This window comes from Zonotrichia leucophrys, chromosome 2 (genome assembly GCF_028769735.1).
Source record: "Zonotrichia leucophrys gambelii isolate GWCS_2022_RI chromosome 2, RI_Zleu_2.0, whole genome shotgun sequence".
Classification (NCBI taxonomy): Eukaryota; Metazoa; Chordata; class Aves; order Passeriformes; family Passerellidae; genus Zonotrichia; species Zonotrichia leucophrys.
Genome location: NC_088171.1, coordinates 102,481,199 through 102,494,660, shown reverse-complemented (window position 1 = coordinate 102,494,660; position 13,462 = coordinate 102,481,199). Strand labels below are relative to the sequence as shown.

Here is a 13,462-nt window from a genome sequence, read left to right as displayed (position 1 = left end):
TTACTGGTGTAAAGATCTGAGTGAAAAATAAAATAGCACCTTGTAATTCAGTGGCACCTTTCCCCTGAGAACCAGTTTGTTCTCTGCACTATTACATGCAGACACTCAGGGCTACAATGGTGGGTTTCACTGCGCTGAGTCTACGTGCTTTGAAACTTGTCTTGTTTGGAGTTGGCTTCAGCAAAATCCCATTCACACATTCTGCTATCCCAAGGCATATCCCAAAGCAAATGTGTTGTTCATTCTTCCACAGAGTCTTGTGTGTTTGATCTTCGGTTCGTACCGGTAGATGAAACCGACTCTGTCTCTGGGGTTTCACAGTACTTAAATAACTTAATATCAAACTATTTATTTCCATTGTCAAGAGATTTGGAAAGCAGTTTCACTTGTGTTACAACCATGACTTTGTCCAGCACATTCTTTAAGTAGCCACCTCATTTCACTCAACAACCATTCTTTGCTTGGTTGGTGCCAGACACCACAGATTTTCACCGATCAATCTCTTGAACTTCTAATTCAGTAGCCAAGTAAAGAAGACCAGCATTCAAGGAGATTTTCAGTGCAGCACAGACGTGCTTTGAATATGCCGATTATCAAGGCAGTGTGTAAAGAAGTTCTGCAAATATTAATAGTCATTAAGCAGCATTATTAATTTCACTATGTAATTGTCTTCTGAAGCAGTTGTATCGTGAACCAGAGAGATTAGGCGGCCTAGCAATTCAGTGCATGGTTTGGAGTCACTAGTGAAGGTAGAAATGTCATGAATGCTGAAGCATTTTCTGTAGGGACACTCAGCTTTTGACTGAAGTAAAACAAATTTGTAAACCTGGCACATGGTGCAGGAGAGGACTGTTAGTGCTTTCCTTTTTATCTCTCCACTTGGTTGTTCATAGTTCTTTATCCATTCTTTTCTGTCTTTTCTTTATCCATTAGCATTCCTGCATAAAGGTGTTGTGTAATGTAGCCTAGGAGCCTGCAAGCTGTTCCTAACACCAGTATGGTCATATCAATGAGATGATTCCTCTCTGTGAAGTTAGAATAGTCCCAATAGGCTTTTCTCTCCTCAGATATGCTTTGTATCTCTCACATAAGAATTAACACAAAGTTAGATGAAAACAATACATGTGTTTCCCCAAAACTGATCCACAATAAAGTGGATTTTGAATCTGATCCTAAATGGTAAATCCTGGGCAAGACCCAGTCTTTGAGGTACTTGCATAAGATTTTATAAAAAAATTATAAATAAAGAATACCAAGTAATTAAATTCACCAAGTAACTTCATCTTTTGGTCAACTTAAAGTGGAGCACTGAAAATGAGAGTACTGTTGCTACAATATTTGGAAAAGCAATAGCAGTTAAATCAGGACTTGCATAAATAAGACACTTACTGCTTTATTTTCTCCTTTCCTGTTTTTTTTTTCCTTTATACACTATATAGGTTAAATTTTAAAATTTGCCTAAGCTGGTAAGTTAGTGGTCCAACATTTGCTTAAAAGCCCTTTATATGTCTTTGGGGCAGCTGTTTCCATTGGGGCTGCCATGTTGCTGCATGTTGCTGCAGTGGGAGTGCAGTAAGGAAGCAGTTATTAAAATTTTATTCCATTAGCTTCTGATTCAGTTTTAGAATGGAAATTTTCTGATCATAAAAAGGCTGTTTTGTTTTGCCTGGGTTTAGTTTCTGTTTTCAGCTATCTCTGTGCCTGAGCCTTCCATGTATGTAATTGTAGCATCTGTTTAAGTCAGAGACCTTGGTTCTTGGCAGTGGATAAGGAAGGGTGTTGCACTCAGTGAAGCTGGGCTGGGACTGCATTGTTCCCATTCCCTGATAGCAAATCACGCTGTTCAGTTATACATGCACCTTTGCCAACAATTTCAAACACTTAGGATAGAAACTGAAGATAATAAAGCTGAAGGAAAATTCCAGCCTCCTCTCCCTGAACCGTGTTTTTCCCTGTAGGCCAACTATAAATGAGAGATGATGGAAGAAAACACTGAGGTAATGACACAGTTCAAAAAGTTTCCATTCTGTTGGGTCAATCCTTCTGTAGCCAGCCTCCTGTGCTGGTTTTGGTAAATTTTATAGTGGGGCCTTATTCTTTAAGCGGTATTCATTAAATTAATTTATGTATTCAGTCCTAAAGGAGTTAAAAGTGTATAATATTGTCACTATATGCAGAAACAGTTTATTGACATAAAGTAACCTAACTACCAGGAAGTGACTGATGAGCTAGGCTTATAAGAAAATTTGGCCTAAGTTGGCCAAAATCTTTGCATCAATCTTTTTAACATAGACAGAATCTTTTCATACATAGACAGAAACTTTAGTTTGTATTCATTATGTAGGAGGAAAAATGGAGCTTGTCCATATTTATTAAGAAAGCTAAATCCATTCAGTTATGGATGGTGCTTTAGCATGTGGCCTGAAATGCTTGTATAAAACTTGCAAGTATAAAGCTTTCTGCAGGATTTTAGCGTATTCTTTTTACCTGTTTCAGTGCATGGTACTGTTGAGAGTCAAAACCTTGGTGCTCTTTTTCAAGGACTTCTATATGGAAAATCTCACAACTGTAGCAATATAAAAATAGCTGGAGCTTGAGACTTCTAATTTTTCTCATGTTACACAAATGCTTAATGGCACATTTACACACAATAAAGTTCCTGGATTTTCAGCATTTTTTTCATAAGGAATAATTTATCTTTATAACATATTTGGCAGATTTCTGTATATAAGTGCCAACAGTGCTTCACTGATTAATTGTATTTATTGTTGTTTTTCATATTATTATACATCTTTTAGAAGTATGAGAACATTTGTACTAATTACATTAAATCTCTCTTGTGGCAACATATGGCAAGGAACAGGATTGACAGTGTCATGAGATTCTAAATCAAAGTGAGAGAATGAGTAATTCTGAAAAGAAAGGTAGGGGGAAATATAATTATGGCTGAACTAGAAAACAACCACTTGCTTATAGTGCAGGTAAGTGCTTTGATAGGACCTGATCCCATGCTCCCTATGGAATGCAAAGAGGCTTACAGCTATTTTGCAGCTTGCCCTTTACTCTATTCTTAGTTATCTTCTAAAACTCAAATTTAGCAGGTATACATTTTCCAGATGCCATGTGATTAAATATGCAGTGTGTAGTGTCTTGTGTTTGAACAATACTGTTTGCATCAGAAAAATGGGAATAAAAACTGGGAAATATTTCCAACGGCATCTTCACACAAAGAAGATGAGAGAGAAAATTTGATGAAAGCCTAGTTTTCAAAGGGATGCCTGAAGCATGTAGCCAGAGGCAAGTTAACATTAGTTATAGTCCTTTGCAAGGCCTGTTTACATGTTTCCTCTGTAGTCAAAGGGCTGTATGCATGTGCTGTAAAAATTACAAATGCCTACATGGCTCCTTTCAGGCTTTTATCTTGCCAACATGTGAATGCTAGTTGACATTATGCTCAGAGTCGTTTTAAGATCTCCAGCCTTTTTTTAATTGCAGTCAATATATGGAATTTATTTGGGTTGAAACTTGCCCTTTCTGGAAGGTTGCAGTCCTGCTTGTAGTGGGCTCATAACTGAGGGAGGGAAGGAAGGATATAAAGCAGAAGAGCATAGCTGGAGGGCTTCTATACTTTGTGCTCACACAGAGCATGTCTAGGTGGAGTATCTGGCTGTCCAAGAGGTTATGCAAGGCTGACAGAGCCCATATTTGTTAAGGTGATGGTGCTAGGTCTCCCAAGTTGCTCTTTGTGGCATTCACGTGGGCAGGAATAACATGGATACAGGATCAGTTCTTATTTTTATCTCTGCCACTTGGGGAAGTACCACCAATACAATTTTAGCCCACAGGGATAGATTTTTTTATTTGCATGACAGTAAGTATCTTTTCCTTCTGAATTTAAAAGGTTATTTAAAAGCTGAAATATTAAAAGAGCTGTGGAAATGGATTTTCTCCAGTCTGGAAATAAGTCCTTTCAAAAGCAGAACTGACTGCCTTAAGTTAAAAAAGGGATAGGCTAAGATTCTACAGTGCTATGACAGAAGAGGAGCTACTTAAAGTGTGTTCTGAAATTTTTTATTCCTAAGCTTCTAACACCATGCTAGAATTTCTATATCCTTATTCCTGATGCAGCTGAGGTGTAATCAGAAGTGATTTAGCTCTTTAATTGGGAATATTTGTGTGTGTAGTATATGCAGATATGAACAGACATTAAATATGTAACATTACTTAGTAGATGTACCTTAAGGTGGTTTGATTTAACAATTGGAGATGCATTATATATTGTACTGCTCAAAGTGTTATGGAGATTGGATATGTCACCTGTCTGTTCCAGAAACATTGCATGTATGCCCAGATATACATTCTTGCTACCTTTCATTTGTGTCACCAGTTCAGGTCTCAGTTTCATCTTGGTTTTTCATACATTAATATTTGACTTTTCTTTCCTTCCATTTCATCTTTTCCACCACTGCCTAATCCTTCCACCATCATGGCAGAAGAAGCTATCACTCCTACACTTACTACCTGTAAGTAACTTCTTTGTCATCAGAGACACTATCTGCCATGTTGTTCCATGCCTGAGTAGTGAATGCTAATACTGAAATTTCCTTTGTAAAAGTTTCACCAAGATGAAAACAACATGGTCAATAATGTAATGAAATACTTAGCTTTTTAAGAGTTTCTTATGTCTCATACTATGCGTTAAGAGTCCTTTGAATAACATTATGTAAAGAATTTAATTGAGAAGTAGCGGGTGTAAATATCACTGCCATGTCAATGAAAAATTTTCATGCCTAAATAACTATTTTTGGAATTTATTTAGTATTTAGTATTTAGAATTTAGTAGCTTCTTTCTCATTTGTACTGCTGAAATTACAGCATTGGTTAGACATGTGCAAGCATTTCCATTTGTTGCTGTGTACATATTACCAGTTTTTTATGAATAATTGATCATGCAAAAACATTATAAGTTACCATTTCTGAAGAGAATTTCAAAGGGGAGAGCACTAAAAAATGAGGGCAGAATGAAGCGTAACTTTCAATAACTAACAATTTTTTTGTTTTGCTACAGTTCTTAGTAATACCATTATATGCTTCTTTATTTACCCAAAGCCTTGCTTCATTCCCTGTTGTCAGCAGGTGATGAATGAGAAAGGTTCTTCTGTGAATTTAGAAAATCCCTTTCTGAGGCTATTCACTTTTTCTTGCTTTCCAGGTACAAGGAGTACATAATAGATTAGCAAAATACTAGGACTCTTGCTTAGTTGCAAGATGAGATGCGTTTAATCTTGTGTAATCGTGTTGGCCAGCAGCAAAAATCCAGCTGTCCAGCAGTTATCTGTTTTATTAAACCTCAGATTTAAAAGCCACAGGAACCTGTGAGATATTTTTACATAGTTACCGAAGTTGGGGTGTTACTTGCATTAGATAAATTTTAGTGCCAGTTTTTAAGTACATATAGCGGTAGCATACTCTTGAAAGGAACACATTTCAGTAATGTTTTTAATTTAAATGCAATATAAAGTTTATCGTGTTCCTTCTAGTTATTCTACAGACTTTTGAAATACATATTTTTTCAGTTCATATTTTGAAAAAGCTTCAAAGATTCATTTATAGAATTTATGGAAAAAATATTAAATGTTTTCTGTCTTGAACGCCTGGTCTTCAAGAAACCAAACAGAACCATTCTTCAAATTTATTAAAGCAACTAAAATTTAAACCTCATCACTGAAATTCCCTAAGAATTTGCAATATATGGGAACTGCTCATGTGGTTGGTAATTCAGATTTCATATTACCTTATTTGACACTATGTATAGTGCAATTTTTTAAAACTGGTGTTTAAAACATTGTATTAATGTGAAGGTCTGAAAAAAAATTAGCTCTTCCACAGATACAGTATTCCAAAATTTGTTTCTGTTCCTGAGATGAAAAGATATATTTTCCATTAAATATACCTTAAAAAAAATAAATTCAGTTTGGGACCATTTAAATGTATTTCTTCAAAATGTCAAAAGACTGTAATACAGTAAGCCATGTAGCATGGTCTTGTCTTAATAAGTAAATATATTTAAATTTATATTTTAATATGATTCATGTCTCAAGGCTAAATCAAAAACAAAATTGAAACAAATGGAACAGTAAATGAAACACAGTTTCATTATTTAGATAAATTGGATTCTTTTTTTTTCTCTTTTTGCACAGACAAAGGAAAATGCTTGAATTGAAATGATTTCTTTAGGTTTTACAAACAGGTTTTTGTTCCTAGTTTTGCAATCACAGACTGTTAATAGTGAATGGAATAGGGCATCTCAGGATTATTTGAAGTACTCTCCTAGTGACTTCAAGAAAAGTTCTTTTTGTTAGTGTGAAACAGATTCAGCAACTTTTTAGGTTGGGTTGATTAACTCTTCCAAAAGAAATTGTGGGATTTTGACCTCGTAGTGTTTTGTTCCCCATCTGCCAAAAGAAGGGAAGCAAGAGCCCTGAAAAGTGCAGTCAAGATTGGCTGTCAGTAGGAGGAAATATTTTGGACCAAATTCCCCACCTGTTTACGCATCACACAATTTGACTGAAATTGGTGGAAATCTTAGATGAATGCAGGATTCATTACAGTTTTATTTTTAGCTGAGGAAGTTAGTATGGTTTATAAAATGTTCTATATTTTGAGAAACATAATTTCAAGTACTCTGCCATTGCTAATTTACCGCTTCTATACTGAGTATCATATTCAAATTTACTGATTAGTCATTGTAAATGCAAGCTGTAACATCCAAGCGAGCATCTATGCACTGAAATAGTTACTATTGTCTTGTGTGCTGCTTTCCTTGTGTGCTGTGGGCTCCTTTTCCCTAGCAGACTGCAATCTCTGCCACTTCTAGATCCATCCTAAATTAAAATTTAAAAAGAAAAAATTGGCAGATGCCTAGAGCTGCTGATGAATCATCAGAGGTGGACCTACAGCTGTGCATATTTGGCAGGGAATTATTTCTATTTTATCTTGTGTTTACTAGTTAGCCAGTCAATAGATATTACAGAAAAAAGAGTTGAGTACTGCTATTGAGAATTCTTTTTAATGGGCCTAAGTACCTCTGCCAGTCTTTCCTCCCACTCTTGCATTCCTGACATCTGGTGCATTTTTTACCTTTCGCCTCAATCAGCCAGCAGATTTTAATTTGTTTTTTTTTTTGTCTGGACACAGTTAGTCCTCTATAACTTCTTTTGTTCTTAAGATTAGAGCAAATTTCATAGTGCTCATTAACTCTGCAGCAGGTCTTTTGGCTTGGCAGTTGATTCTAGGTGGGAAAAAAGAACAATGGAGATGGTGTCATTTGTTACACTGGCAGTGGGTGATATTCTCAGCATGGCAGGTGGCACTGGCACAACTGCCTGCTCCTGACACATTTTCTGATGGGCAAAGCCCTTGTGCCATGGGCTGAAGGAGGAAAAGTGCATTAGTATTTTGTTGTGTAATTATGGTTAGGCAAGCCTGTAGCTGAGGTGGCAACAAGTGCCACTGTGCTGACCACTGGCTCTTTGTATTTGAGATTTTAATTTTTATAAAGATTCTGCCTTTGGAGATCATTAATCATTTGTCAAGAGCTAACAACTACATTTCATGAAAATTAAAGCATCAGAAAAACAAACTGAGTGCTTGGACCCTCGGAATTTACTTCAGACTGTTGCCTGATAGTTTGGCCAGTTCAATTTAACCTATATTCTTGGGCAGATAGTTACAGAATGTACCTTTTTTAAGTTCCTTTCTGTAAAAGATTTCATTATATTGCTATGAGTAGGATGTACAACAATTAAAATGCAAAGTTGTGAAGGCAGCTTTTGATGCTGTTCCTCAGTTTGAACTTGATATAAAAATGATATGTTATGATTATGGTTGAAATTAAGTACTTATGCAACAACAGTGCTGCACAGCAGTTAGGTGTATAATGTTATTATATTTTTGTGCCTTCTCACTTGTCATTTCAGCTTGTGAAAGGTGAAGTAGGCAAATAGGAGACAATTATTACCCAATATTCTTATACAGTGCTAATCATGTTAAGATCTTAATAGTGTGGAATCTGCTATTGTGTGTCTCAGCACTAATAATATAGTTAGGTGCCCTGGAACAGAAGTGCATCACAGGGGCGTCGTCTGTATGGAAATCTCAATCCCAAAGCCTAATACTATATTAAAATATTAATATAATCGACTGTATAGGACTAGAGGCTCCATTGCCTGGCACTTGATGTATGACACAGGGGACAAAATTCCTCCTGCAAGAAAGCTAATTCCACAAACATTGAGCTTTTTTATATAAATATGTATGAAAACATATCTTACTTTTCACGAGAATTTGATAGGTTGGGGCCCAGTTGGAGTGTGCTTTTCTTGTGTATCTAGCTTGAGCTCAGGAGCCTGGCAGTCTGTTCTCAGTTTAGTTCTCCTGTTTCACTAGCAGATACTCAGTGTTGGCTTCTGTATCTCTGTATAGAGACTTAATTTCTAGCTTGTTTGCTCAGTCCAACTGACCTAGTACTTAGAGCAGAAAACACAAGGTTAGATTTGCAAAATTATCCTAATAATTAAAGTAATAACGTTTCCAAAAAATCAGTAGTGTCAAAACTCTTAATGATGATTACTGAATAATTCCAGACAATATGCAGTCTTCATGTTTAAAACTTATGTAGTAACTCAAAAGTAGTGAAAGAGGTTAGAAACAGTCCTGTCTTCTCAACTGTAGTTGCTCCTGGAACAAGAAACTAGATCATGTTTGCATCTTGTAGGTGGAGAAAAACACAAATGTATTTGAAGTGTTTGATCTGTTAGACTGCATCTGTGATCTCTTCTGCATCTTTAAATACAAGCTTGTATCATAGAATCCTGTAACCAAAAATAACTGTGGATTTCTGTAATTGTCTTGTAAGCTGGACTTAAATTATATGGGGATGTCCCAGGAGTTTTGTTGCATGTTGCACAGTCTACAGTGCTGACAAACTGAAATCTTTGGATAACATGTAGTGTCCAAAATAAGACAAGGAGGGTGTTCTACTAAGTCACCATTACTAAAAAACACATTTTTGTGCTATGTGCTGTATGCTTTGTGTACAGGTATGCAATATCTAGTTTGTATGCACAGATAGCAAGCAGGGTCAGAATTGGGATTTTATTTTTCATTAAAATTCATGACATAAATTTTTTAAATCTATCTAAAATTATTTCTTACACTGATTGCTTATATCTTCTGATTCTTTTTGATCTGATTGTATTGCTTTATAGCCAAGGCTTATATTCCCATTTTGATGTAGAAAAAATTGTAAATAATCCTTAACACATTGTAAGTAATTTTTTTTTAATTTTATTATCTATTTCTGAAGTGTGTGAGGGGGCAGCTGGTGTTTTCAGGGGCATGTCTCTGTTTCCTCTTTCTTGTACCCTCTGTCATTAATATTGTTGCTCTTACTGGTTTTTTTCTTATCTCATCGCTGTTTCCAGTAAATTGTTCTTATCTCAACTTTCACCTTTTGTGCCTCCAGTTCTGCTCTCCTGCCCACCACAGGGGGAGAGAGGGAGCTGGCAATGAAGTGTCTCTTTGATTTGGAGTGGTTTCAGTGGGAACACTAAATTGGAGAATGCCCTTCCTAAACCACAACACAAATTATTGTTTGTGGTCCATTAGTGTCAAGCAATAAGTTTGCAGATGAGCTGAGATTTGGAGATATTTCTGTCCTTAGAGGGGACATTACTTATTTGGTGAAGGTGCCCGACATTTAGTGAGGGAAACAATATAACTGTAGCAAAAAATAAGTACTTACGCAGCCTAAAGACATCTTTGCTCTCTCCATACTATTAAAAGCTTTGTGTTATTTTCTAAACTAATATGTGGGGTTTGAATTGAATACTGAGATCGCATTTAGAAATTGTGGAATCCATATACTCCTGCAGGATAAGCCTGGAAGCCTGTCTTTCTTATATATGACACAATCCATGTACTTGGGAGAAGAAGAGATGACAGTGACAGCTGTGTGTGTGTGTAAGAAGTTACCATTGTATTTCAGTGGTTGTGTTGCCATCCCATGTGACTCTTGTTGAGGTACTGTTACCAGGGCAGCCTGTCTTCTCTAGAAAACCGTGTATTGAATAAATTTCTAATTAGCTTGTTGACACTGGGTTTTAGTTTTCTTAAAAATTTGATTCCCAAATCAGTCATGCTTGCTGTCAACAGCAGTCATTCTAGGCACTGAAATTTTGCCATTATCAACCATCATTGTTAAATTACACTTTCAAAGACAGTGTAAGGTGAATCAGTTTCATTCACCTTGTTTCAAACTGTTCCCTCAGGTAAAAAAGGTGTTGTTTATGTGGCTTTTACTGTGAAATTGTGTTTCTGTATAAACATATAGCTCAAACATGAATTTAGATACTTCTATTTTAAATACACAAATAGGAAGATGAGTTTCATATTTTAGTATTAGTATTTATTTTACAAGGGAGTAATGGCGTTGGAATCTTAGTTTCTCTAAAAGCCAAACCTGCCATTATACTTTATGTGATTGTAAATGTGTTAACAGAAAGTAGAGAATTTATGCTGCATTTTAAGACCAAGACTCACTTCATAATTTATGTTGGCCTGTATGTTTTCTAAAAGATTGAAGTGTTAGTTTTCAAAATGGTATTATAAAGTATTGAACTGATTGACAGAATATGTCTGCAAAAGATGAGACTACAGGGAATAAGGTGAAGGAAGCATTGTATTTCTCCTAGTCTCGAGGAGGACAAGCAGAAGAAAAATGCTTAAAGAAAAATGTGTAGAGGAAATCATACAGTGAATCTAATCCTAAGACTTCGTATGTCCAGTAAGCCCCAGGCTTAGTCACTTCTGTGGTCAGATAAGAACAGCTGTAACAAGATGTTGGAATGTCTGTTGAGTGATGCCAGCACAGGGCACTGAGGTGGTGTAGTCATTAGTAGTGCGATAGCTTCTACTGAGGGATATTTTTTTTTAGTTGAGCTTGTTATCTGAAATCTGTTCTCTATGGCCGAATCCCGAAGGGAGATGCTTCACCTGAAATATATTTATTGAGCCTGTCTGCAGGGGCTATGGCCAGGTTAATGATAATCCACCTCAAGGCAGCATCTATCACTCTTGAGTGTTAATTTCACAAGGAAAACGTTCTAGTCTTGGCTTCTTTTCCTACTCCTCCTTTACATTTCTTTTCTTACCTAAAGCACACCTTGAGCTTCCTTGAAGAGTAGACTGACAGGTCCCCAAAGGGAGGAACAGAGGCTGTTTGCTTTCTGTGATGTCTAGATCACCAAAATCATTATTCCTTTCCAAATTTTCTTTCTGTCATTTTTCTTGGTCATTGATTTCCTGCACTAATTACCTATTTCTGGCATGAGAGGATAAGGAACCATATCTTAGGTGCTTTCTTTTGCTACTCCTGATGACTCTTCTGTTTCCACTTGAGAGGTCTATGCAAGGATTCTGTCTGACCAGGGTCCTTCCTAATTTCAGGGCAGTTTTGCACTTGCAAAGTGCAGCTGGGAAGGTTGCATCAACTTTGAAACTGAACATCACAAAAGCTAATCAAGCAAGGAACCAGAGGAAAGGACTGTGCTGTGTGCTTGCATATCTAGCAAAGCCTGCCTGGCATTTTTTCAGCCCCAGACACCCTGTTGCAAAAGAATGTATCTTTTATGAGACTTACCATAATATGCTAGAATCATGACTCTATTTCATTTACAAATGTGCCAGAAAGGATTTGTTATTACTGCCATTATTATTAGACTGTAACATTTAGTGCATGCTACAGAGAGAAATCTATAGGACTGTCAAGAAAGTCTTGCATAATTCTGTCAGTTCCTGTGCCATCCAGACACAATGATCTAAATAAAAAGAAGCAGTGGTTCTAGCAGAGCTGTATGTTGTAGGGCTTGTGCTGTGAAATTTCGTCTCCTGTGAGTACTGAGCTGGTGAACATAAAGATGCACATTTATTTTTCTTTCTAGTGGCAGAAGCTTAGGGCTGTTTAAACTGAGATCTCTCAGTGAGATACTGAACCAAATGTCTGGGGGTGTCTTGATTATACTCAGTTCACCTGCAGAGGGAGGTAGCTTCTCTCCTTCGTTCCCATTCCCTGATTCCTCTGATCATGAAAACAGAAGTTGGAGCTACCAGAGACATGTGTCTTGTCTGAAGGAAAGGCAAAGGAAAACATTTGCCAACCTATGCATTTCACAGTTGAACAGGAATGAGAGAATCAGCTGTTTCAGAGCAGTTATGCCACTCTGCACCTCCTATTTCACAGTGATAGTGTTCTTTCCCCCTGTGTTGACATCAGTAGCCCAAAATAAAATCTTCAGGTATGGATTTCATCAATACATTCTTATTGAGTATAATAATGCAATTTACAATTTTTGCTGCAGCTACATAGTTTTTGCTTACATTTTAGTATAAAGGCTTGTATTTTGCCATTTCCTATTTGGAAATTGTCAGTGGAAAGGTCACTTCATATCAACTAAGTTCATGGCTTACAGTGTATTTTCAAAAGCAGGTGAAATACTGAATGCTTTGTATTTACTGACTTTTTCAGGTCAGATTGTCATGTTTATGATACGTGGTAGATTACAGCTCTGTTCCTTGGCTCTAATATCCACATGTTACTGGCAGAAGGACTTTCCTTTCTGCTTACCCACATGGGGAGGAGCCATGTCTGCACTTTAATATGATTAAGATTATATAAGAAAATTTAAACTAACAAAAGAAGAGAAACCTATAAGAATGTTAGTTAACCAAAAGGATTACCTCTGTGCTCTAAAAAAACAAATAAGAGAACAGAGTTCATTGGTTGCATATTGAGTCCTAATACATGCTTCTAGCAAGAACAGAGAGCTTTTTTTTTTTTTAAGGTAAATGCAGTTTTCAAATTTTGATGGAATCCAAAGCACCATAAACCTATGGTGGTAGTACTGAATATTCATGGAAGTGTCTTGTCCAGACCTCTGTCCAGAAAGTATTTTACCTAACTTACTACATAAATCCTACCATTGTTGTTTTCCTTCCAACTTCTTTTTCAACACTGATGCCCAGCTCTAAAGCCTGCCTCCTTGTTCTCCTGGCCATTTACTTTTTCATCTGTTTCTCTTCTTACTCTGCTTCTCCTTTCACTTACTACTCCTATTCTTTATCCCCTTCTCCTTTACCCCTGCCCCAGATACTATAATGTCAGTCATGCCCTGAAAAATATTTATTTAGGATTGCCTTATTTTTGTTCTCTGTGGTCTGCATTTTCTCTGGGGATTTTTGCATTGGGGATTGTTTCTTCAGTTTTCTGAGAAAACCATACTCTGGTTTTATTTGTTTATTTTTTCTTATCTAAAAACTGATTTAGGCTTTTTAAATATCCACCTCCAGTTTGAAACATAGAATGCAATATTTTATATTCAGAATTTTTTTTAATTATCTCAAG

The 13,462-nt window shown here is 36.5% G+C and overlaps 1 protein-coding gene across 8 annotated transcripts in view; it reads left to right on the top strand.

The window, feature by feature from the left end:
- PTPRM (protein tyrosine phosphatase receptor type M) overlaps positions 1–13,462 on the top strand; it is a 443,102-nt gene that overhangs the window by 294,054 nt on the left and 135,586 nt on the right. Inside the window, exon 16 of one of the 8 annotated variants that reach the window (XM_064705880.1) lies at positions 4,494–4,523. The exons of the other annotated variants lie outside the window; for them this stretch is intronic. Within the exon in view, the coding sequence (XP_064561950.1) occupies positions 4,494–4,523 (30 nt within the window). The remainder of the gene's footprint in view (positions 1–4,493; positions 4,524–13,462) is intronic. 8 annotated transcript variants of the gene reach the window in all.